The sequence below is a fragment of the Alosa pseudoharengus genome, unplaced genomic scaffold (assembly GCF_046254945.1).
Source record: "Alosa pseudoharengus isolate Yale_2024_CS ecotype anadromous, Long Island Sound unplaced genomic scaffold, YU_APseudo_1.1 YU_APseudo_1.1_scf_12, whole genome shotgun sequence".
NCBI lineage: Eukaryota > Metazoa > Chordata > Actinopteri > Clupeiformes > Clupeidae > Alosa > Alosa pseudoharengus.
In genome coordinates, this window is record NW_027468587.1 from 38,339,462 (window position 1) to 38,366,403 (window position 26,942).

The 26,942-nt window shown below is 39.7% G+C and overlaps 1 protein-coding gene across 2 annotated transcripts in view; it reads left to right on the forward strand.

Annotated features, from left to right (window-relative positions):
* Positions 1-4,272: 4,272 nt before the first annotated feature.
* The window catches only part of igflr1 (IGF-like family receptor 1), a 93,836-nt gene continuing 71,166 nt past the window's right edge, over positions 4,273-26,942 (forward strand). For both annotated transcript variants that reach the window (XM_076281217.1, XM_076281218.1), the window contains exons 1-3: positions 4,273-4,427; positions 18,415-18,592; positions 23,978-24,017. In XM_076281217.1, coding sequence (XP_076137332.1) covers positions 4,328-4,427; positions 18,415-18,592; positions 23,978-24,017 — 318 coding nt within the window. In that variant the 5' untranslated portion in view covers positions 4,273-4,327. The remainder of the gene's footprint in view (positions 4,428-18,414; positions 18,593-23,977; positions 24,018-26,942) is intronic.

Genomic DNA, 26,942 nt, shown 5'->3' on the forward strand with positions numbered 1-26,942 from the left:
AGAAATAATCTGTACTGCAAAAACGAATGTTGGTGGGTATTTAAACTATCTAGCGGGTGTTTTAACAGCTGCAAGAAATAGAAGCTTCATGGCCTTTATGTTCTGGTTCGTAAATTATTTTCATAAAACTTCAAGTTGCCCTATAACTTTACTCTCCAAACTCTTCACTGCTCTGTAGGCAATTAACTGACAGTATGATAGGCTATTTATTTTCTGTAGGCTAGGCTACAATAAACCCATTTATTTTTTCAACTTTTGCAATATTACACACTTGGCTACACACTGTTAGCCAATTCACTAACTTAAGACTTCAGTGCCATCATATACAACGTTTTTTTACACAACAAATACAGAAAGGATGGAGGCAGCAAAAGTAGAGGAGTCATTTCAGATTTCAGGGCAAGAACAAGGTGAATTTGTATGCTTGTCAAAACGTAGTCCTACCCTGCATTAGAGGAGCTGATCATACCAAGCACACTCGCTGTTTAAAGTCATACACCACGGTAAACTAAAACTAAAATGTTACAAAGGTGGCAAAAATAATATAGGGTATTATTAGCCATGACATTACTAGGCCGCTAGCCACTCCCCCTCCAACACACCACTGTACTGTAAGCTACCAGTGAGGACAGAAGCAGGGCTTTGGCAGAGCTGGATCAGTGTAGGTTACACGGGTAAAAACTTAACATGTCTGACCTCAAAAATAGAGTGAACTCCGCGGATTTTGCAACAACACGCCAAGACACACAGGTATGCAGTGGCTCTTCAAAATGATGTAAAAAATGATGTGCAATAATCGCCCAGGCTACTTTGGACTGTCTTTAGACTTTGAATAAGCAAACGACAATTCCAACTGCAAGGTCCTAAATTGAAACGAGCGATAATGGTCCCGAATTAAAGAACGTCTCAGAATGCCACACATGCAAAGCATAACCAGCGACAAGCAAAGAGTGGCAGGCAGAGTGTAATGCTATATGAATAGCCCAGGCTACTTTGGACTGTCTTTAGACTTTGAATAAGCAAACGACAATTCCAACTGCAAGGTGCTAAATTGAAACGAGCGATGATGGTCCCGAATTAAAGAACGTCTCAGAATGCCACACATGCAAAGCATAACCAGCGACAAGCAACGAGTGGCAGACAGAGTGTGATGTCACTTATAGGCCACCAGAGACTGTTTTTGAGTCACACCGTTGCAAATTTCATATGATGCATCATTCCACAAAATGGTTTGTTTTCTCTATCAAGTTATTCAATAGGCTAAGCATATAGCCTTGACTCAAAACAGCTGTTAGATAGTCATAGTCAAGTTTATTTATATAGCACAATTTAAAACAACAAATATAACAATAATATTATTATATTATCTGTAGGCCTATTCATTATTGAATGCTTACCTGGAATTATGTTTTTCCCTATTTTATTTTCAAAGCAGGCCTACCTGCAGACATGTAATTGGGCTCCATGAAATAGCATGTTTGAACAGGCACTGCACTAATATTCCATAGCCCATAAACCTGTGCAGTGTGCAATATACTGTACATATATATTACATATATATTGTATATATATATATATATATAGAATATATAAGAAAAAGAATAAAGAATGTCTATTTATAATTTATACTCGACATATATACTCTATTTATCTCTGTAGACATGTCATCTGGAAAACCTGTATTTATCCAACTATACACTGTATTATTCATCTCTATTGTCTACACAACCATACTTTACCTGCACTTTTAATGCTTCTTTGCACTTCTGGTTGGATGTCAACTGCTTCATTGGCTCTGTACCTGCACTCTGCTAAATGACAATAAAGTTGAATCTAATCTAATCTGAATCTACTATTTCCAAACCGGTAATCAGATTAAAGTCACTTATCCATGTCACTGTGTGTTACTATTTTTGTGTTATTTTCCTTAGTAAAAAGATATATTTTTTGCTTTCTTCTTGTCTCGGGGATTAACATCCATCATGTATAGAGCAGAGCGCATAGCACTCTAGAATCTTTGATGTAGCCTATGCTCACGTTTTTCAGCATGACAACAACTCATGTGTAATACCACGCAGCGACACAAATGTAAATAACAATGGAGGTGAGGAGAGAGATACATGTTTTCTAACTATACAGTCATTATTTTGATTTTGTGTCAGCTAAACATGACAACATTAAGGTACATTGTACACTCTGTGCTGGCGACAAAGTGCTGTCTAGCTAGACATCACAAGTCTAAGTCTAAATGTTAACTATGTTAACCATGCTAACTAGCTACAGTGGGTAGGAGTCATAGTTGATGACAAGTGACAGTTACAATGGCTGAACAGTTAAAAGGTTAAGTAGTTTAAAGGGTTAAATTGTTTAACAGTGAAATATTGTAGTGAGGACTTTTATTTTGAAACAGTTTTTGGCAGAGGAAGCAGAAACAGGATGTGTAGTCTTAATAGAGCCAGTTTGTATGCTTAAAGCCTGAGACTGGCAGTTGCTCCAGGTGGCCTGACCACCTGGCATAGGATTCTAATTGCTTAACGGCTCTATTGTGATGTCATCAGCCCAATGTTAAGTCTATGGGGAAAAATCGTTTTTAATTAATAGTTTAAAAAGTATAAAAGTTCCAAAGATGAAAAATACAAAGCCCACATGTCTTAAGTAAGACCTACGCAACGCAGTTTGAATGAAGTTTCTACGTTAAACGGTTAAAGCTGCATTAACTGCGTTAGAAGAAGAAGAAGCCTAGGAAGAACAGTACAGTGCATTTTTCATACACTGTAATTACAACCCTAAAACAGAAAAAGTTGAGACGTTGTGTAAAATGTGAATAAAAACAGAATGTAATAATCTGCAAATCTCTTAAACTCATATTTACTTGCAAAAAGACACAGACAGCATATCAAATGTTGAAAATGACAAATTTGATTATTTCATGGAAAATATATGTTAATTTTGAATGTTTCACAACTAATTAGGGTAACTGGCAACATGATTGGGTATTAAAAAGAGCATCCCAGAGAGGCAGGGTCTCTTAGAAGTAAAGATGTAGGGGTATTCATCACTCTGTGTAAACCTGTGTACACAAATGATGAAACAATGTCATTTTAATGCTTCTTAAGATGAAATTGTGAAGTATTTGGGGGGTTCATCATCTACAGGACATAATATTATTAAAACATTCAGAGAATCCAGAGAAATCTTTGCGAACAAGGGAAGGAGCTGAAAAACACATTGGATGGTCGTGGTCTTCTGGACCTCAGATGGCACTGCATCAACACCAGACCTGTTTCCACACCTGTCATTGTATGGACTCAGGACAACCTCTGATAACCATTGTCTATGTGCACAGTTTGATACTCAATTCAAAAACTGCAGCCAAAATTTTAACAACCAAAATTGTATTGAGACACGATACAGAAAATACCACCGTCCTATCTGGAGCTTGTTTAAAATGGAGGTAACATGGAAAAAGGTCCTGTGGGTAGACCAGTCAAAATTTGCCATTATTTTTGGAAATCATGGACTTATCTGGGCTAAAGAGGAGAGGGCCTATCAGTGTATCCAACCTATCCAACTTGTTTTTTGTGCTCAGTTCGAAACCCAACATCTATGACTGTGTGAAAGAGCATTAATGCCTACAGCATGGGCATATTGCACATTTGGCAAAGCACAATCAATTCTGAAAGATGTATACAGGTTTTGAGCAACATATATATAACAACTCTAGCAAATAGTCTCCTCAGTTCCTAAACATTTACAGAATTTTGTTAAATGAAGAGGTGAAGCAGTACAGTGGTAAACATGCTCCCGTCCCAACTTTTTTTGAAACATGTTGCTGGCATCAAATTCAAAATGAACATATATTTTCCATGAAATAGTTCAAATTTTCATTTTCAACATTAGATATGTTGTCTGTATCCTTTTTGCTGCTAAATATGGGTTTACGACATCTGTTACTGACATCTGAGGATATCCTAATATGTACATCGTACAAACACATGAATCATGGGACTGTCCCTAATCAGTGTGCCAAAGTTCACAACTTTTTACCAGACGTTTCAATAGACTGCCTGCCATAGATTCCCATGGCAGAATAAAGCATAATAATAATAATAAAAAAGATAGGAACACTTAGGGTGCCATCAAAGCCTCCAATTTACATGAATGGCACAGCTATACACTCTATACAGATGTAGCACAATACAGCCCCTCAGAGTGAAAAAATTCCACTTCACGTCATTCTCATACTGAAACAGGAAGTTAGACAGGTTTCTGTTTAAGTATGACAGAGAATATATGACCATATGAACATCATAGCAACATAGCAACAATGGCTTACTCTGAGAATTGCAAGAACCTGACAACGTACTGGGATACTAACAAGAATAATTGTGTATCTTGCATAAACAGATTTCCTTGGCCAGAAGCAGGTAGGTTTCAGTCAACAAAGTCTGTACATTTTACATGTATAATACTTGTTTTTGTTAGTGAGAATTAAAGTCTAGACAAGAGTCTTTGTCATGTGGTAACATATAAATGTAGGCAAAAGTTATGAGCAGTAGTTATTTACATCTGTAGTGCGCATTAGGACAATTTCGAGCATCGTTGTCTAACCTTCTATGCTGCTCTTGTTTGCATATGGCAGCCTGCTGATCGCAGAGGCTGGCTATCATGGAATAAGCTACTGGCTCATGGCTTATGCAATGTGATCTGCTTAGAAAATGCTGGTCATCTAGAGGAAAGAAACATTTGAAAAATTGAGCTAATTTACTATCAGCTAAGTTTTCAAAACTTTCTTACTTCTCATTCTATATTGCTCCTTATTTCTCCCAAAGGGAGTTTAGGGGAAACAGGTCAGATCTCAGTAAGGGCTGGAAGGAAAGAGAAAATCCAAGGCACTCTTCTTTTACAAAAATATATATTTTAAAAAGCCTTTATTTTAATGGCTATATCATGATTGAATCTTTAAAAACGTGGTATACATGTGAAAGTGAGCTGAGTGACAACCCACACGGAACAGCACAAACAACCTTTTTCAGGATGTAGTCTTCAGCACAATTTCTCCTTTTGTGTAGGGTGGCCTAATGTCAAGTCAAGTCAAGTCACTTTATCTATATAGCACAATTAACAACAACAAGAGTTTACCCAAAGTGCTTCACAAGTAACGTACATGACTGTATATTAGGGGTGTAACGGTACACAGAAGTCACGGTTCGGTTCATACCTCGGTTCGGACATCACGGTTCGGTACGAGTTCGGTACAATGGAGGGAAAAGCAAAACAAAAATGCAGAAAGCATTTTTTTTGTACATGTCTCAGTCTGTACCACCTAGTGTCATACAGTCTCTTCCCTGAGCTATCTGCAACAGCCTGAAGTGTGTAAGATGTAGGCTAAACAGTACAATAAGTGCCCAGACTCAATCTGTAACTTGTAAACAAAATAAGACAATCAGCTATAAAACTGAAAATAGGCCTACAGCATCTCTTATTTCTGAAAGTGCAAATTACATAGAAAATGATTTTTAAAAATCCACTTAAGCAAGACCTTCAACATCTGTGTTTAGTTGTATATGGAAGGGTCTACAATTTGCCTCAATGTTTTTCATTGTGTGTAAAGTAATAATCTAGCCTACTAACTGTGAAAATATCACACTATTTTGCATTTTTTTAAAAAACGAAATTGCTCCTTTCATTTCATAAACAGACTACAACTAGAAGTCACGTGACTTTGCCCTTTGACGTTAACTCACCGTAGCATGGTTTGTTTATTAGCCTGGTTAGCGTTGTCACTTTATTTTACTGTCTGCACTTACACTACCAGCTCCTCATGTGAGAAGTTACAAGTTACCCCAACATAAAGGTAATTACCACGCGATTTACATAGCTTTCTGTCATTACGAAATCATTTAATTTAAGCCATAGGTTTTGGCCCTATTTGTATGTGTATCCAAAGGCTGCTGAAGCGCACGGGAAGTTTCTTTCCCCTCGTTTCAGTGATTGGTAGCCTACATCATCTGGGTGATGGCTTCGAATATGTGTAGCATTTTTTCCACTCACATACCCAATGCTGAACAACGCCGACACACAATTTCATCTTATCCACCACTCTTCCGCCTGTAGCCTACTAACGTTACTGTAACTGAAGTTCTCAAACTTGCGATCTTAAAGACACCAGCGGATCCTCTAACTCTTGTAGGTCTAATCTTAGTGCTGCTAATGACTAGAGTTGGATGTCTCGAGACCGGTCTCGAGACCACTTTTACGTGGTCTCGGTCTTGTCACAGTCTCGACCGTCTTTGGTCTTGGTCTTGTCTTGGTCTCGGATCCCTCGGTCTTGTCTTGGTCTCATTGTCTTGGTCTTGCGGTCTCGGGTCGACATAGTGGTCGGGAGATTTGCAACAAATATGTCCATGATACAAAACATAACATTCGATAATGCAACATTAAATTATTTCGCCTTTCACGCCCTTCAAATGCAACCTTTCAAATGCAACCAATCAATGACATACATGTATTTTGTTGTGATTAAGAAACTGGCGCTCATCCAATCAAAAGACGCAAGTGTAGCCAGCGCGAAACGTTAGGTTTACGTCATAGCTGTCAGCAGGGGCGCCTGCAGGAATTAATGCTATGGTACGCACCAACCCCCCCCCCCCCCCGCAAAAAAAAAATTCACGCGTGGACAATATTTGTCCGTTTCCCGGTTTACATAGCATAGCAACATTCACATGCAATAATACAAAAACAACGTCTTCAATGACCTATTCATTTGGACAACTTGATACAGCTCTATACAGGCTAAAGTTACCTTTAGTTTTGTTCTAGCTTACCGTGACGTCTGGCTGTAAACAGCTGTCTAATGCAGTCTAACGTTCTGACAAACAATTGCCTACCTTGTTCTTGCCCATCTGAAATAACTCCTAGCTTTGCTGCATCCATTCTTTCTGTTTTCGTTGTTTAAACTTGTGATATCCATGATGAGTATTGAGTTAGTGAATTATCTCAACATTGTGTGCTGATAATATAGATAGCCGAGTAAAAGAAAACAAGTAGCCTAGTTGCGTGCCTGCGTGCGTATTCTCTCTCTCCTGCTCAAACAAAATGTGTGCGCGTTAATTTTGATAACGTGTTCACTAACTTCAATAGAAAATTGTAAATTGTAGCCTGATGGCATGCTAATAGGATACTGTCCATAGTTGGGAAGGTATGGTGGGCCAAAACACACACGCACAGGAAATGTTCTCTTGTTGAGTAGCCTGATGGTACGCACAGTGCGTAAGGACGTACACCTGCAGGCGCGCCTGGCTGTCAGTCTCAGTCAGACCTAGTAATAATAATGTCAGCGAATTCCGCCATCCTTAAATTTGCATTCACGGAACATAAAGAAATTTGCAGTCCAGGGGCAAGAAAGAAGCATTCTGCAAAATGCAAGTTTTGCAAAGTCTCTCTCTCTCATCATTGTCATGCAATTGCTATAGCCTACATAGTTTATCTCACCCAGTCTACGAAAACATTTACAGTGAGTGAGCTCACAGTCACACACATTCATGACATGCTCTGTCTCTGCATTGTTCTGTCTGTAGTTGAAATAATACCTTCTTAAATTTAATTTAAACTGGGACTGAACCTCTTACCCCAGCAGGGTTCTCAAGTCTCACGCAATGGGCGTGAGACACACGCAATTCAACAAGTTCACACGCTCACACACCACACCTTGCATTTCTCACGCAGAAATATTACTAGGGATGTCAAGGTATCTGCATAATTATTAGAGGAGGCGCAGGGATACGAGAGGATTTCTCGCAGGGTTCAGAACTAGCGCACCACTCACCAGCAAAATCAAAAAAATAAATAGCCACCGACATCCAATCAAAAAATAGTAGGCTATTCGTTGTATCCGGGTAAAATTCCAAAATAGCACATCCCCTCCCTACAACCACGTTATGCTTGTGTAGGGTTACACGTTTAAGATTTCAAAACTGCACCAACATTCTTTTTATTCAGAAATTCAACTGTCTGTCATTTGGTAAACCAGCCTACTTATGGTACTTTACAGGGTGTGTAAATCAAGCCTTTTCACGAACATTTGGCCTAGCCTACTTTATGGCAAAATTATTTCTTATCTATAAACTAAACTAAACTGTCGGTCATTAAGAAAACCTAATGATTGTGTCGTTATAGCTTTGTGTAAGCCAGACATCAGCAACGTTCATTTTACACGACCAATCACTCTCGTGGCTGCCTGCACTTTCCCTGTCGTCACGGCTGCAACTTTCGCACTCGTTTGTGCTTTTTAGCGCCGTGTTCATCAGGTCCCGGGACACCCATCTGATCCTCCATGGACCATGTCAACAATGAATGAAAATTTGCTTATTATTAACGAGTGTTATCAATTTGAGCGAGTATGCTACACATAGGCCTACATTTTTTTCTAAACATACAGGACTGCTGCAGACAATGACCTGCCAACCACCATCATGTATAATGAACTTGCTGTCCTCGGTTTCGGCATGCACATGCTTAGTCTAATGATTCAGTGACAATTTTTCCTTACTGCACCTGTAAGACATACAAAAATCACACAAAGCAAAGAAACAAAGAGTAAATATAAGATTCAAAGATTCTTTATTACATGACATTATAGTAAAATGCTTGCAGTTTGCACAAATAAATAATATTAAATGTGACTAGTGATGTGGAGTGAGTAGTGAGTGAATGAATGAGAGAGTGGTTATTAAGTAAAGACTGAGTGAAATGCACACACACAAATGCTATTGTAACGTCGGTGCCTTCCGGACTGAGTGCTATCTTCCCAGAATGCAATGTGTTTGAATGCTGGACTGTGTAATGTCGGTTTTAGCAGAGAATGTCTAATAAGGGGAGAACTGCCACTCTCGGAAAACTTCCGGTTTCTGAACTGGTTGCAGTTCCTTCTGTGGTTCCACATGAGGGCGCTCGTCCACGAGTGCAGAATGCATGGAGGTCTATGGAGCTGTACCCCTCAAAATCCACTTTTCTCGGGATATAATTTTTTTGTAAGTAATTTGAATATTGTATTCGAAAGGGGAGGCAAAGAAAATACACTTGGTGGAGTATTATATTTTTTAAAGTGACTTAATTGTTCTAAAAAGTCTTTCAAATGTGTCAATGACGTCACTCATTAGCACAATGCTAGCGTGTTATGGGCAACAACAACCCAAACTGTAAGAAATCAAAAGGACATAAGTACTCGTTCATTCAACTTTTGACCTATAACCCAAGTTGAAGTTATACAAACTACAATCAAATCTGAGATTTGTCAACGACAATCAGGTGAAAGAGACAAATTTAGCCGCCTAGCTCCATTAACTCCCATTCATTCTGCACTCATGGCGATCGCCCCCAGTGGAAATCTGGTGGAACTGCAACCAAAATTCGGTACAATGGGACTTAATACGGAGTGGCAAGGCTCTCCGTAGACGGGCTCTGGTTTTAGTGAATGTAATTGCGTTTACCTTGACATGTATGTGTAAGCATTTTTTTTTGTACATGTCTCAAGCTGTACCACCTAGTGTCATACAGTCTCTTCCCTGAGCTATCTGCAACAGCCTGAAGTGTGTAAGATGTAGGCTAAACAGTACAATAAGTGCCCAGACTCAATCTGTAACTTGTAAACAAAATAAGACAATCAGCTATAAAACTGAAAATAGGCCTACAGCATCTCTTATTTCTGAAAGTGCAAATTACATAGAAAATTATTTTTAAAAATCCACTTAAGCAAGACCTTCAACATCTGTGTTTAGTTGTATATGGAAGGGTCTACAATTTGCCTCAATATTTTTCATTGTGTGTAAAGTAATAATCTAGCCTACTAACTGTGAAAATATCACACTATTTTGCCTTTTTTTAAAAAACGAAATTGCTCCTTTCATTTCATAAACAGACTACAACTAGAAGTCACGTGACTTTGCCCTTTGACGTTAACTCACCGTAGCATGGTTTGTTTATTAGCCTGGTTAGCGTTGTCACTTTATTTTACTGTCTGCACTTACACTACCAGCTCCTCATGTGAGAAGTTACAAGTTACCCCAACATAAAGGTAATTACCACGCGATTTACATAGCTTTCTGTCATTACGAAATCATTTAATTTAAGCCATAGGTTTTGGCCCTATTTGTATGTGTATCCAAAGGCTGCTGAAGCGCACGGGAAGTTTCTTTCCCCTCGTTTCAGTGATTGGTAGCCTACATCATCTGGGTGATGGCTTCGAATATGTGTAGCATTTTTTCCACTCACATACCCAATGCTGAACAACGCCGACACACAATTTCATCTTATCCACCACTCTTCCGCCTGTACTAACGTTACTGTAACTGAAGTTCTCAAACTTGCGATCTTAAAGAGACCAGCGGATCCTCTAACTCTTGTAGGTCTAATCTTAGTGCTGCTAATGACTGACGGACTCGACCGACGACCTGACAAAAAAAAACATAGGCGCCAATCAGAGCTTCAGAGCTAAGGCGAGGCTACAGATTAGCGTTAGGTGTCGCTAAAGAACTCCCGTAACTCTCGCTACTTAACAGTAATTGCGCATGACATTAATTAATCCGCACACGAGTTTTATGTATTTTTATACCGTGTATTCTCTGTGTAAATTCATGCACCGAACCGTGACGCCCGTACCGTTTCGGTTCAATACGAATACATGAACCGTTACACCCCTACTGTATATACATGAATGGAAAAGGAGCCCAGATTTACAAAGGTTGAGGGAGGGAAGACATTAAAAGATTAGTATAGTAAAGTAAAAAGACATAAGACAAAAGGTGAATTCCAGTAAAATAAGGACGAAAACGGAAAATAAATAAACATAATAAAAACAGTAGTAAAAACAGAAACATTGTCAAAATAGGTCAATGGCCAAAAACTGTTGTTTTTCACTTCCTTCTTAAAGGCATGAAACTTGTACAGTTTGGAGCCCTAAACATTTTCAAATCCAAAACCATTATCAACACACTTTATAATAACTACACACAATTCATCATTTATTAAACCTTTGTTACTTATTAGTTAATGGTTTGTTCATCATTATTAATTTATTGCTCATACATAATTCATCACATAATTCATCAGTAAAGCGTTTGTTCACAGTATAAATGGTTTGTTCATAGTAAGGCCTATCCAAAAAACAGGTTTGTAAGTACATGATTTATACTTAATAAATAATGAAATAACCACTTATAAATGACATAATTTTCCCATTATAAATATGATATAAATATTACAATATCTATTACAAAATGCTTTGTTCATCATTTGTAAAGCATTGCTCCTATGTTAATTTTCATAAATAAAGTATGTGTACACACAGTTGTAAATGGTTTGTTCATAGTAAATAAGCGTATATCTAAAATATGTTTATAAATTATTGTTAATACTTAATAAATTATGCAATAATATTGTTTTTGATTGTTTTTTTGCAACATGAATAAGCCAGACATTCACATGGAAGACAGACATAGATCGGACCGTTGGAAATTTGGGTAACACTTTATTTTAAGGTTCACATGTTAGCCACCAATACATACCTAATTAATACCTGTATTAGTGACTTGTAAGGCATGTGTTAGGCAACATTAACCATTTGTTAGGTGTGTATTCACAAATTTCTTGTTCATGACGAATTAGGCCTTTATTCTGTGGTGGTCTTCTTTGAAAAAGAAGATGAGAAAAGAGAGTTTCAAAGAAGGCCACCACAGATGTGTTGAATGACAATTCTTTTGCCCTTTTTATTTGTTTAAAAGACGTGTTTTTATCCTGTCAATTCTAGTTAAAACTAGCTTTTGCTAGTCTTTTTGTGCTTTGTGAGCTCATTGAGAGTACAATGTAACATGTTTACAGAACTTGTTAAATAAACATTGTCAGTGCTGTCACTTTTCTCATCTTCTTTTCTATTGTTAACACCCTCCCAGCCTCTACTTTAGAACAGGGACCATATTTTGAATGAACAATGTATGCACTAGCAATGTATTAAGGGTAAAGAATGTCTGTATTGACCAGGAGTTATAGTCTAGACTGTTCCCATCATATAATTCTTAATAATAATAATGCCTGACTTTAGAATATGGAATGGGTATGGAACAATTCATGACTAATAAGTACATTCTGCAGAAGTATTACTGATGATAATGTGCTTGCTACCAAGGAACCAGTTTCCACTTTAGAATGGGAGCCAATCTCCCAGTTATTAAGTGCTATTTCACACAGCAACCTGGGCAGTGAAATGCAGCAATGAGGTTGAGCCATACACTTGCTTATTCTACAACTGTTATCCTACTATTTGGGATTTATTCAGACAGTATACAAAGTAGGCTATGCATATTCTATTTTGGTACTTACTACTAATTCGTATGTAGAGATCAAGGCTTACAAGGTCATTATTAAGATTATATCAATAATAAAGGCCTAATTCGTCATGAACAAGAAATTTGTGAATACACACCTAACAAATGGTTAATGTTGCCTAACACATGCCTTACAAGTCACTAATACAGGTATTAATTAGGTATGTATTGGTGGCTAACATGTGAACCTTAAAATAAAGTGTTACCGAAATTTGTACTGCATGTTCATTAGTTTTACATAAGGCCCTAGATATGGAAAGTGCAAAACTGGTGATATTGATGGTCTTGTAAACTAATTTTTTGTATCCACATGACATGGCACCACTCATTATTTTGTCTGCAAATACAATACTTTATTAATGTTGAGCCAATATTTGAAGTATCTGCAACAAATGCACATGAATATAGGATAAAACAAAGTCCCTTACAAAAATGAAATGTTTGCGGCAGATTTGCAGCAAAATTGTCGGTGATTTATATATTTTGATTCCATATATATATATATATATTTTAGGGGAGTAAATATATCGGTATCCGTTTTTTAACGTGTGAGATACGGCTACATCGATACGTGAAGCCCCGTATCGGAATACAACTGAAATGAACCGGTCGTTATATCGATTTACTTGTTACGAATCGGTTCACAACCTTTTCTGCTCGCTCAGACTATCATTTACGTTCCAAGCATCGCGTTCATCCCACTTCTGGTTTTGAAACTATACGTGGCACGGAATTTTGGGTAATGCAGTTCGTTTTTGGCTACATTCATTGCCCAAAGTTGTCAAATGACATCTACTGCAACTTAAGCATGTGACAACTCGCACTCGGTCGTTTGTTTTACAGTTTTTACTCTTTTGTTTTTCAAAATCCAGCGCGAAATTAAACACTTATAGCTTTCCTAAACAGCAACGATAGTCTGTGGAGTATAGCCTTACGTTTGATGAAGGGATTTCCTTAATGTTAAATAATAATTTGGCCCTTGCTGCTAAAACGATGCACAAATTATTAGCCATTTATTTTGTTTATATTCACTCAGACTTGTGGCATTATAGGTGTCAGGGCACACAGACTCAGGAAACAAGGTTAGGATCAATCAAGTCGTTTTAATTTATAAAACAGCAACCAAGGCAGGATAATTTAAACAAGGTCTTGAAGTGAAGTTAACGCTCAGAAGATCTTGACTTGACAAACAAGGCAGTCCTACATAAAGGCTCCACTCTTGCAAGAGTAAATCGTCCAACAGAAAGAGTCCAATAGAAAATGTCCAACATAAAAGTTCTACAACCTGGGACGTAGCAGGAAATTCCAGAAACGAGGAGCTGGGCTTGGAAATAAGAAGCAGTCCGTGCGCTGGAGTAAGTGTCTCCGTTGAAGAGGCCAGACAGAGAGAGCAGAGTGACAGGGGTTTATATGGCCAGTAGGAGATTGGCTACAGGTGCTGGGGAGTGGCAAACGGGAGATTGGATGATTGGGTAATCAGTAGACAGGGGAATTAGATTGGGAGATCGTTGGAGCAGAGTGACGAGGAGGAGAGACTGGTGGAGAACCTGGTGGTGTCGTGACAATAGGTTTCTGCATTAGGTCTACCTGGAACAAAATAAGCCCAGAGAGTTCATTGATATGTAGGCCTATTTTATTCTTGTAGGCTATATGAGAAAAGGCCAAGAGTGTCTTAAGCACTGTTTTATTTTATTTCGGTATTGTCTTACCTCAACAAGGCTACAGCTCCATGAAAACAATCAGATATAACTCTATAAAATCTATAAAGTCTATAAAAAATGTTATGTTGTATTTGGCTGCTGTGTTTGACTGAAATGTAGACTATTCTTTTTTCATTTCAATACAGTATATGAAACAAACCTCAGTTTAGATAATCATATTCACACATTTTTTTGCCTAATTGACAACCATGACCATGATAACTGATAATATAAAATTAATGTGCACCTTGAGCAAATGATAAAAAATCTTTCCGAATGCTTTCCATTCTTGAACTGCATCGAATTGTACTGAATCGTTTTTTTATTAACATAACATCTTTTTACAGAACATCTTTTTTCCTTGTATCGAATCGTGCTCATGTATTTAGATGTGAATCGTATCGTCTTTTACATGAGAGATTCACACCCCTACTATATATATATATATATATATGTATATATATATATATATACATACACACACACAGTTAAGAACAAAATTAGTCATTATTTCATTATTAATTATTCATTAAATTATTCAAAATTATTCCCCTGGCAAATATTGATACAATGTTGATTTTCTCTTGACAAATATGTTTGTTCTTACTGAAAATGACACTGCCACATGCCAAAAGGTTGTAAGACAATATGGTAGAAACATGGAATAAAAAAATATTTTTTTTATTATCTTTTTTAACATTTTTATGAAAAATGGCATGTCCAAAATTATTCATACCCTTTTTAAATAATCATCTTAATTTGCCATCAAAGCTCTCAAAATGGTTCTTATAATACATACCAAGCCTCTCCATGTCTCCACAATGATTGTAGACCGCACCTTTTTAGCAGAAATCTGGGTTTTGAGCAGGAACAATTATTTGCCATCACCTTGGCCTTGTGCTCACTTTTTTGACTGATTGAGGTCTGGACTCTGGCTGGGCCAGTGCCAAGGAGTCATTCTAGTGAGACAAAGGACAGGGGCCGGTTCCCCAAAACGTTCTTATCGCTAAGTAGTTCTTAACCTATTCCTTAACCTCTCTCTTAACGTTATGGCACGATTCCCGACACGTTCGTACGCTAAGTATATCTTCTGTAAGTCACACTTTCGTAAGGTTGGTCTGGACCATTCGTAAGCTCTCTCTTAGCGTTGTTTGAGCTCTCAAGACGCTAGTCGCCGCCACTGTGCAGCAGTCTTTAGAAATCAGCGCAGCGCAGTACAAGTCAAACTATGGTACAGTATGTTGACAATGTTGTGGCTCAACGATGATTTTGATGATGTTATGGACATTTTAAGACTAATAATAAAATATGTTCACAATGGATGCAGGCCTATTTATGAAGTTTACTTTATTTGGTATCAGAACTAATATGGTGGTAATTAGCCTAGGCTATTTTGTAATGTCATTAAAGCGTTCAAATTGGCAATCACTTTTGATAATTAAAAGTTGGCAAAGAATTTGCCTCTAAATGGCTAAGATCTATAAATGGGTAAGCATGGCGGTGTCCAGTAAGCGACCAACTAGGCCTATGGCAGCGATCCAACGTGTCCTTGTATTGAATCAAAGATGGCCACGGAGCCGTGTAGTCCATGTCGCTCTATAGCTCTTTTTTGTTGCTGTTGCACAAGTTATTCATTCCGAAAGCTGGAAAACAGTGTCACCTTGTGCAAGCTCACCTCGTCCAGCAAAACTTCAAGTTCCTCTGACAAGAAGCTCAGTGCCCTTTTTTTACGTTGCTTCCCCACCATACTGTATCTAACTCTCTCTCTGTTCATTGTAGATAGGTTGCTTTTTATTGAAAACATTAACCAATGGCAATCAATACCGCATTAATCAGAAGTAACTGCAGCTGCTTGCCAATCAATTCTAATTGTAAGGTACCTTACCATTAATATAAAAGTGTATTACATATGTTTTATGTAATAAGTAATAATAAGTCGTTAAACCCATGCCAAGAAGCGGCACAAGTGGCACAACGGGATAAGGAGGGTGGATGATTAGCGAGGGATAGGCCTACCCGGTTAGTCTACCCGTCATAACATATGGTGTGAACATATTACTGACAATTTGATAATTTAGTTAATAGTTTATATTTTACTGATAACTTAAAATTTTTTTTAAAACAAATGTTACTGGAATAATTTGAGGAATGTTTCATTTGCATAGAACGTGTTGTCTTTCTTAACGCCGTCATGCACCTTCGCGTGAAGTAGAAAATCGATTCCTGAGCAATCGATGCCAACTAATTCAGCACCTTCACTTTGGACAGCGCCTTTGTAACGTCGAACGTAAGAGGCAGCGTGTTAAGAATCTACCATACATCATAACAGAACACTGGAGGGAGCATTACCTACCGCCATTCACCCCCGTGAATGCGTTCGCGCTAGAGCGCCATAGAGGGAAACATCGTGCAAGTGGAGGTGCAAGGCTGGCTTAAATAGTCTCAATCTAACAAGCAATCAGCTCGTCCCTCCCCCTAATCAATGTTGCTTGCTCGACTACGCTACTATGCAGGATTCCTCTACACTTGGAAGGCTGGCTTTGCAGTCTTTGGGCCATACAGAAAACTGGTCTTTGGTTTTTGACAAATTAAGTTATTGCACTAGTCATCTGTGAGATTTGTCAAAACAAATGGGACAGAGTTGTTTTCATTTAGCTGACAAAACAGATCAACATTTTATTAAACCTGATACAGTTAATGCAGAACACTAAGACCAGCTGGAAATTGAATTGGACAAAATGTTAAAAGTAATGAAGACCATGATGACTGAGGAGATGAAAAATCAACAGACATCACACAAAAATCAAGAGACAATGTCAGGATTCATTTGTCACAAGACTGGATCAGGAGAATGAAGAATAATCTCCACAGATACCTTGTCCTACTGAATATGTATGGGGGGGGCGGGGGTTGTCTGTAAGTCTCTTTTCCTTCATTGTCTTGGACGCTGTAACAATGCAAATTTCTCCCTTGTGAAACAATTAAAGGATTATCTTATCTTGGCCACCATACTGACTTCCCATCTTTCAGATATGCTGAAGAAGATGTTACGCAGAGCTTTGTCATATGATAAAGAATCTTAGCGAAAAATAATGGATGTGAACAAAAACAAGTGCATATGATTGTCAGAGTAATGGCAAGGTAATGCATGAATGTGCACTCAACCTAATAAAATCCTATTTTTCGCGGAAGCCTGAACCAAGCTAAACACATACAGGGCTTACAATAAAACAGTCAAGCAAACCCATTGTTCAAGAGACTTTCAAACCACATTACAAAGACAAAGTTCACCCAAGGGTAGGCTACTTACAATTTCAACAGCAACAAAGTCAAGTCGGAGTCCGTTTTGCAGTCTTCAGAGTCTCTCATTTGACACCATTCCTCAAAAGCTCCCCACTCGTGTCTGGTCTCTTTTTTTGTCAAACTCCCTTTTCTTCTTCTGTTCCTCCGACAGTCTCTTCTTGGGTCTCTTATTTATCGATTGATCCATGATGAATGCAACAATTGCCTTGCAACTGGCTGTTTATATCTAGCCGGTCCCATGTTTAAGTATAAGTATATATACTCTTTTGATCCCGTGAGGGAAATTTGGTCTCAGCATTTATCCCAATCCGTGAATTAGTGAAACACACTCAGCACATAGTGAACACACAGTGAGGTGAAGCACACACTAATCCCGAGCTGCCTGCAACAACAGCGGCGCTCAGGGAGCAGTGAGGGGTTAGGTGCCTTGCTCAAGGGCACTTCAGCCGTGCCTACTGGTCGGGGTTCGAACCGGCAACCCTCCGGTTACAAGTCCGAAGCGCTAACCAGTAGGCCACGTCTGCCCCTGTTTGGGGGTGTGTCTGCCGTAAAGCATTTTCAAATCTACAATCTGACTACATTTTCAAGGAGCGATTGGATACTTCCGCTGAGTCACATCCGGATTTAGCCGGACCAGGTCCAGAAAGTTGCATATTCGTTTTTTCCGCGGAGAAGCGATAGGGGGAGACGAAACACCCACCAAATGACCCAGAAAGTGTTGTAGAACCATCAGAATGACTCTCAACCTGCATAATTTATTAAATTAATAAAATTGTTGCATAGTGCTTCTTTAACTCCCTGATCTTCCGGTATACCAATAATACATTTCAACATTCTAATGTAGAGTGGCATGTTAACCATGGACATAACCACTTCTGCAAGAAATCTTGGCATATGCACACAGTATCTAGGATAATTAACTGAAATTTTTTTTTTTCACTTTCACAGATTGGGCAAGTACATTTTCCTATAATTTGTAAGCCCAAAAATGTCGTTTAGTAAGTTCTACTAAACTTTGTATTTTTTAAAAGGTAAAGGATTTACAGCAAATTGTGGTCTCAGCGATGATGAAGGACGGCATGTGAACGAGTATGAAAATTGCAGTAGTGGAACCTACAACAATGGCAGTTTCCTGAGCTGTCAAAAGTGTTCACCATGTTCCTCAGTCGTGGTTCGCTGTACTCCAATTGCAGACACTCAATGCTATGTGTAAGTGGAAAGAATTCTCATGTTTTTTATTCATCCATTCTCTGATTCTCTGATGTGCATGAAACTATTTACATCTTAATTGTAGCCTAAGATCAGCATATTATTTCACTGAATGCTACCATTTACTTTCTTCTTTGCGCCTACCTTGTAGAGCAGTGGTCACCAACCTTTTTGATCCCAAGATCCCTAACCTCGCCCTGAACAAAGGCAAGATCTACCTTGAAGCGTCAAAAGAAAATCAAAGCTAAAATACTTCCAATTTAAGGCCTTTTATTTAGGCAAATGTATCAGGTCAAAAATATCACATCCTCCACCCCCTTATAGGCTACAGGCGTCAATGAGATAACAACACTTTAACATAGTCTTTACTTACATGATTTTGGTTTTGATTTTCTAATTGGAGTAAGTGATTGTGACAATACGTCATGATAAATTTGATGTTTGATCGCTGTTTTGGTATGAAGCATCTTTCACGTAATTAATGAGTACTCTAGAAAGTGAAAGTAACCTAAGCCTAGGCCTACAATGCACTCCGTGTCTGTGCACGTCCGCAATCGATTACATTCTTCAAATGGAGAACAAATTCCTGATCGCTAAACTTTTGTTTTTTATTTTCTGTCAGTTAGCAGTTGATATAGAAGCACCTAACATAATTTGACTTCAGCGGTGACAAGTCCTGTTGCGAGAGAGAGAGAGAGAGAGAGAGAGAGAGCGCACCTGCAAAGTGGTGCTGTGCGCGTGTGTGTCAGAAGTTGGTTCGTCCGGTCCCGCATTCACGCTGCTCCATTATTAGATTAACGTTATCAGACAGCACTGTAAATGTATGCTGGAATTTCTCGCATTATGATGGCTAGGTCTTGAATAAATCATGCGCTATCCTATCCTACGCTGAAATGTAGGCTACGCCCTGTAAACGTTGGCGAACATGTGGGAATTTGGTGACTGTTTTTAATTGTCCTGTTATTCTCGGGATCTACTGGGCAAGTCCTAAAGATCTACTGGTAGATCGCGATCGACGGGTTGGCGACCACTGTTGTAGAGTGACAAGATCCGTGAAATTGGAAAGCCATGTTTTGTTAACTTACAAATGTTAAACTGTTCGACAAACTAAACTTACAATTTGTAGCCCATTTTTGACTATCGAAAACTATCCTAAGTAAAAGCAAACAGTGGCGCCTGCAGGTTTAGGGTATGACCATATGCACTGTGCGTACCATTAGGCTACTCCGCTACCAGGAGAGAGAGAGAGACAATAGACTATATTTTTCTGTAAAATAAGCAAATTTATTTGTTCAACTTTATGCAGCAGAACTAGCCTGTGCACTATGTGGAACAGAAGGCACACATGGTGTTTGTGCAGGAGAGAGAATGAGAGCACACGCACAATGCCGGCGCTTACAGAATTTATACTTGTTGCTGGTTACCAGCAAACAATGTTTAGCTAATTCAAGACTTCAAAGCAATCATGGATATAAAATGTTTTTTTTTGTAAACAACAAAAACAGAAAGGATTGAGGCTACAAAGCTAGAGGAGTTATTCACACTTCCGGAAAAAAAACCCTGCAATCAAATGGTAATGTTCTCTGAAGGTTGCCCAGAGGTTTTTTATTTACATGTTTAGTGGAAGTTACTGCAACCAAATGGGAACGTTCTCTAAAGGTTGGCCCATAGGAATGTTATGCAAACCAAAACACATATCCAAAATCTAACATATTATTTCCGTCAGAAAAACTTTAATGGCAAACCATATGTAATGGAATGGCACGGGTGTTTATGTAAACTCTCAAACCATACCATTTCAGTTACATAAAAAGAAAGAACAAGCAGACCAGAGGCGGAAATGATTCATTCTACCATTTATTAATTTTGGAATTATATAGTCTGGAAGCAGATGTGGGAATAAATAGTTGGATATAATAATTTATTATTAAAGGGAAACTTGGCAGGATTAGCTATATTTCCCCCTCTGCTGGAGAAATTGTGCATTATGCTATTTCAAACTGGGAAAAGGTAACGATAAAGCACATGGATTTGTTTGCATAAGTTCGGAGGAACAAAGTGGATGTTACAAGGTAAGAAACATGATTTAAAACGAGTTTCTTGTTTCTCACTTCACTTTCCGAGACGGTAGTCTCAAAGTTGCAAGGTTGGTTTTCCACCTGGGGATGCTAGGGGCAGCAGGGAAAGTCACCATTTTCACCGGAACAGGTCATTTAACCATCCAAATGATTTTTAAACAGGTTTATTACGTTGAAATAGTTGTCAAGGTCCCCTTTAAAACAGATTAGCCTAACAGACAGAAAATCGCTAAAGCTACAACACCATTCCCGCCGTCTTCCAGCAAGGGATTTAGGCTCCAGCAGATTCCAAAAATAATACTGGAAGCAACTGGAATCCATGCATTTCCACCAAATTATTTTTGGAATCTGATCACTTATCATACCTGTTCGTACTCGTCGCTTGACTTATCGTGACTAAATTCAAGATGGTGGCGAACAGTAAACTTCTTGAAGGTACTGTCTGTATAAATCGTCTTGTAAATAAACTACCAGTGCTTTTTCAAAGTTCTCAATGTCTTGTTTTAAATGTCAAGGCCCTCAGAAGTCTACCAATGAAGTATGGAGCTACTTTGAGCCTCGTAAATGGTGTAAAACAGTGATTTATTTGCATGGCTAGGCCGATGCCCGAGGCACCCCCATCGAAAAACTGTTGGTAGCATCGGCTAACTAGCGCCAGATTTCTGAGTGCAGGGGACAAGCTGAGATGAGCTATGAGACATAAGTTCACACTCGTTATCATGTTTCAACACACTTTAGGTCAATGTCACACCGGAATTCTCCTTTAAGACCTCAAGGAAACATTCTGGGGATGTTCCTTAATGGATAAAAAATGTATCCTTAATATAATCGTCAGGGAACATTCCCTAAAAGTTTGCTAATGGTAAGATGACATTCTGGGAACATTCACTGAAGGCTACACAAAACAATACCTTTAGAGGACGTCCTTGGAACGTGTTCTAAAGGTTTATTTTGTGTGACCTTCAGTGAACCTTTAGGGAACGTTCCCGGAATGTTGAGCCAATTTTCCGTCAAGGATTCCCGGGACACTGAAAGACCGGGGTGCACAAAACTCGGTGGGCATGTAGCCCCACAAGGATAGCATGGAACCATTGTTTTTTTGTATGTTGATCTTAAGGGGCCATGTCAACCCATTCCATAACCACTCATTTCATGTATAGCGCCACCTAGTTAAAAACGAAAAAGTAAAAATGAGGTGTTGGAAATTGGAAGTGTAGGATCATTATGACACCCTCTGAATGCATGCCAAGTTTTGTGGAATTCCGTTCATGGGGGGCCATACAATAAATTAATTTATGTTACTGTACACCAACTGGCCTGTAGGTGGCCGGACACAGTTTTCTGTGAATATCTCGAGAACCGTAGGGCCTAGGTGGACCACCTTTTTGTTTGTATGTTAGTCTTAAGGGGCCATGTCAACCCATGCCATTACCACTCATTTCATGTATAGCGTAGCCTGGAAAATCCAGACCCTGATAATCTAGAAAGATTAAGGGTCCGGCTAAGAACAATGTAATGGCCCAACTCGAGGGGCGGCAACAAGCATGCATTTAAAAATCTCACTGCACGCAATTGGATAACACTAGACCATGTTTACTCTGAATGATTTCGGACTTCGACGCAATCGGATAACACTACGACCAACGTTGCTGTCTTCATCAGTTTAGCTGGTTCCCCGGAATGTTGGGGTAAAAGTAACATGCATCATTGCTGTATGCCAGAGTGTCTCGCAGAGACGATTCCATTGCGCTCTCGCGAGAACTCTGGATTTCCAGGGTATGTATAGAGCCACCTAGTTAAAAATTAAAAAGCAAAAAATTAGGTGTTGTAATCACAATATCTCTGGATGACATGGTCAAAACTGCACGAAATTTGAAGTGTAGGATCATTATGACACCCTCTGAATACATGCCAAGTTCTGTGGACTTTCATTCATGGGGGGCCATACAATAAATGAATCTATGTGTACATTTAGTGACCGTACACCAGAGTTTTCTGTGAATATCTTGAGAACCGTAGGGCCTAGGATGACCATTTTTTTGCGTCAGTTTGTGTGTGTGAATTCACACACACACACATTCACAGTAATCATACGTATGACACATACACACACAGTAGACATATGTACGCATGCATGCACATGCACACACACAGGCACACCCACAAGCACACACACACACACACACACACAAACAAACATAAACACGTACATGCACTCATGCAAACAATTCAAGAATTTTTCAGAATTATGATCAGGCACGATGGGGGTGGGGTTGTATAAAATGAATTTTACATGTGAAATCTATGAACTAACTTGTTGTCTAGCAGATACCAGTGAGAATTGAGTGTGCATAATGCAATTCAGTGAGACAGTTAGAATAATGCCTTTCACCTTTTGTTTTTAGCCAGCAGCCAGACCAGCAGATACCCTGACTTTGCTGAATTACTGAAGCTAAGCAGGCTTAGTTAGTACTTGGATAAGAAACCTCATTGGAAGAGTAGGTTCCTGCTGGAAGTGGTGGTGGCTGGTCAGTAGGTGGCACTCTTCCCTGTGGCCAAAAGCCACCAAATAAATATCAATCCCAATGCCCTATTGCAGTGACACTGTACTGCAGGAGATGTTTTCCTTTGCATGAATGTTAAATTGAGGTCCTGACTCACCATGGTTGTTAAAGATCCCATGGCACTTATTGTGAAGAGTTGGTGGTTCCCTGATTTGCTTTATTTATGTACACATACATAAAGACACACACACATGCACACACACAAACACATGTAACGGATGCCAGCTAGCTTAGCTGTGCTTGTGGAACGTTGGTAAACCTCACTCCCCGACGCCTCAAGAGTGCTGCTGGCATGTGAGCCAGTAGCCTGGGCTATTGGCTCAATTGTTAGCGCACTCGCCTCCCGATCCGAGGTGCTGCTGTTCGCGGGTTCAAGTCCGGGTGTGTGCAGGGCTGAATCGCGCAGGTTCAACACAACGCAGGTTACATTGGTGCCGTGACCCGGATCAGGAGTGAGGTTTAGGGGGGTGAGTGTAATGGATGCCAGCTAGCTTAGCTGTGCTTGTGGAACGTTGGTAAACCTCACTCCCCGACGCCTCAAGAGTGCTGCTGGCATGCGAGCCAGTAGCCTGGGCTATTGAAATGAACACAATTTGACAAGTGTGAATTATTTTTGACTGGGCGGCAGTCATATTTTGTACCGCTCTGCGGTACATCTAGTTTAATATGCAACAAGCATCCACAAGGTCAATAAGTAGATTTTAGAGTAACATATCAATTATAACTTTAGATTCTTTTTTTAGGAAGCATACCACTGCAACATACAAGGATGACTCCACACCTGTGAGTATCATTAATACTGTACATAATATATCAGTTCAAACAGCTTGGACAGCATGTTTATTTTTTGTCTATCAACAATCATATACAGTACCCTCCAGAATTATTGGCAACTTTGGTAAAGTTAACTAAAATAGGTATAAATAATTATCTTTTGCCAATTTATTGTAATCTCACAATGAAAACAATGAGGAAAGATCCAACCTTGAAGCTAAGCAAATTTATTCTGAGAAAAAGGAAAATCTCATGAAGAAATAAATATTTTTTAACAAAAACACATTAGCAACAATTATTGGTGCCACTAGAAAATCTTATACACAATGTAACAGAAGCATTTTCCTATCTAATTTCAACTTCGTTAGGTTCATCAGAGTGTCTGTGAACTTTCAGAAGTAGTTCATGACTTTCTTTTTCACTATGAAAATAAAGTGACACAGAGGCGAAATCCTTGAGTAATCTTTCAACATTGGAAAGACAACAGAATAGGCCTACACTAAATTTAAATTTAAAAAGTGTTGACATTTGTAACTCAGGGAATGGCTATAAAAACTAGGTTGAAAACTACTTGAAAATTTAAAATGCCTTTATTTTCAGTTACAGTGCCTATAAAAAGTCTTCAGCCCCATGCTAAAGTTGACTAAAAAGAGGAATTTAACAAATCATCTTTTGGAAATGCATCTTTATGCCTTAATTAAACAAATGAGGAAAAATCCAACCTTTAAGGACACCAATTTTATTTGTGAATGAATAATGTATCATAAATAAATAAATGTGACTTCATTAAAATACAGAGTGCATGGCACATTGAGACACAGCTTGCATGAAACTAGTAGCTTCTTTTCACTAGTTCGCCCGTCGGCATGATTGCTATACTGAGTGTATAAGCTAAGCGCGTGTTTGGCATGGTAGCTGGCCGTGGTCATGGAATGCCTGAAGCGGAGATCGCGATAGAGCGATGGCCGCTTGCACCCCCCAGTGTAAGGAGGATGCATAACTGGGCTATCAGTGAAATGGAGGAGTAAGGGCAGGAGGAGGGATAATTTTGCTAGCACCGCAGCGTGTGACGTATGGATAAGGAGGCCGGCTTAAATACCCTGGCGGCGGAAGACTGGCGAGTTAATTGCTGTCAATCATCCCTAAGGGCTCCTCCCGAACTTTGTTTAGAAAACATCATTTCACTAGTTCGCCCGTCGGCATGATTGCTATACTGAGTGTATTGCTAAGCGCGTGTTTGGCCTGGTAGCTGGCCGTGGTCATGGAATGCCTGAAGCGGAGATCGCGATAGAGCGATGGCCGCTTGCACCCCAAAAGAGCAGAAAGGAAGGCCAATACCGAAATTACATTAGCGCTTGCTTAGCAAGTCATAGATCCACTAGATGGAGTGGATGTACAGTAGGACTGATAGGCATCTGTGGACCAACGGCTCAGTATTTGATTGCTGCTCTGATAGGCCAATGCATGCAGCTGTAGTAGCAGCTCCCATCCTGAATGCACAGAGTAGCGGTCTGCGGGAACCAGATTTGACAAGGATATATATTAGAGTCTGGAACCTGTCACGAGTGATGGGTACCCTTCATCTGAGATGAAGAGCGGGCTAGTAGGCGATGCTTGAGCTGACCGATATGAGATGTAGTGTGATGGGTATGAAGCTGAGGATCTGAGGCAGAGTTGGATATGAATATGGAGTGCCCTCTTCGGAACTGATTGGTTTAGTCTGATTGGTAGTAAACGTAATTGTGTCCTGGTCTAACTCTCAAGATCTGCCATTGGGAATGAAATGAGACGAGGGGCATGTAGACTCACTACATCTCAGCAGCCCAAAGGAGGCCGGTAAATATGATGGAGGGTGAATCAGAGTGCTGTGACATGAACCCCTTGCGAAGTATAGCGAGGCAAGCGGCAAGTACGCAAGAGTGGATCTTCGTTGCGCTTGCTCAGCGGCGGATATTTGTGTATTGCATAACCGTGAGAACGATGGGTGTGCCGACATTGCACAGATCTTGGGCCTCGGTGTAGCTGCTGCTGTATGGGTCGTGGAGCTCGGTGTATTTGCTGCATGGTTCTGGGGCTCTGCGAAGCCATCGTTTCATGGGTCTTGGCAGCTTGGCATAGCTGCTGTTGCATGGTTCTCGGGGCTTGGTGGAGCCGACGTTGCATGGGTCCTGGAGCTCGGCGTAGTTGTTGTTGCATGGCTCTTGGGGCTGAGCAAAGCAGTCGTTGCATGGGTCTTGGGGCTCAGCGTAGCTGCTGTTGCATGGGTCCTGGAGCTCAACGTAGTTGTTGCTGCGTGCTTCTTGGGGCTTCAACAAAGCAGTCGTTGCATGGGTCTTGGGGCTCAGAGTAGTTGTTGCTGCATGGTTCTTGAGGCTCAGCGAAGCTGTCGTTGCGTGGGTCCTGGAGCTCGATGTAGCTTTTGCTGCATGGGTCTTGGGGCTCAGCGGAGCCGTTGTAGCAGGGTTGCAGGAGCTCAGCAGAGCAGTTGCTGCGTGGTTCTTGGAGCTCAGCGAAGCCGTCGTTGCATGGGTCTTGGGGCTCAGAGTAGTTGTTGCTGCATGGTTCTTGAGGCTCAGCGAAGCTGTCGTTGCATGGGTCCTGTAGCTCTGTGTAGCTTTTGCTGCATTGGTCTTGGGGCTCAGCGGAGCCGTTGTAGCAGGGTTGCAGGAGCTCAGCGGAGCAGTTGCTGCATGGGTCTCCCTGAAGCTGTTGTTGCATTGGGTCCAAGCTCATTCCGTACTAACTGTGGCAGCCTTAAATAATTCAACCTGGGCTGAAAGAAAACTTTTAGAATACCATTACCTGATAAAACATGACATATTCAGCATGATACAACATACAACACATAATACATGATAGGCAGATAAGGCATGAATAGCAAGAATGATGAGTATCCAGATGAAATGGCTGTGGCTAATGAATAGCTGGGTAGAC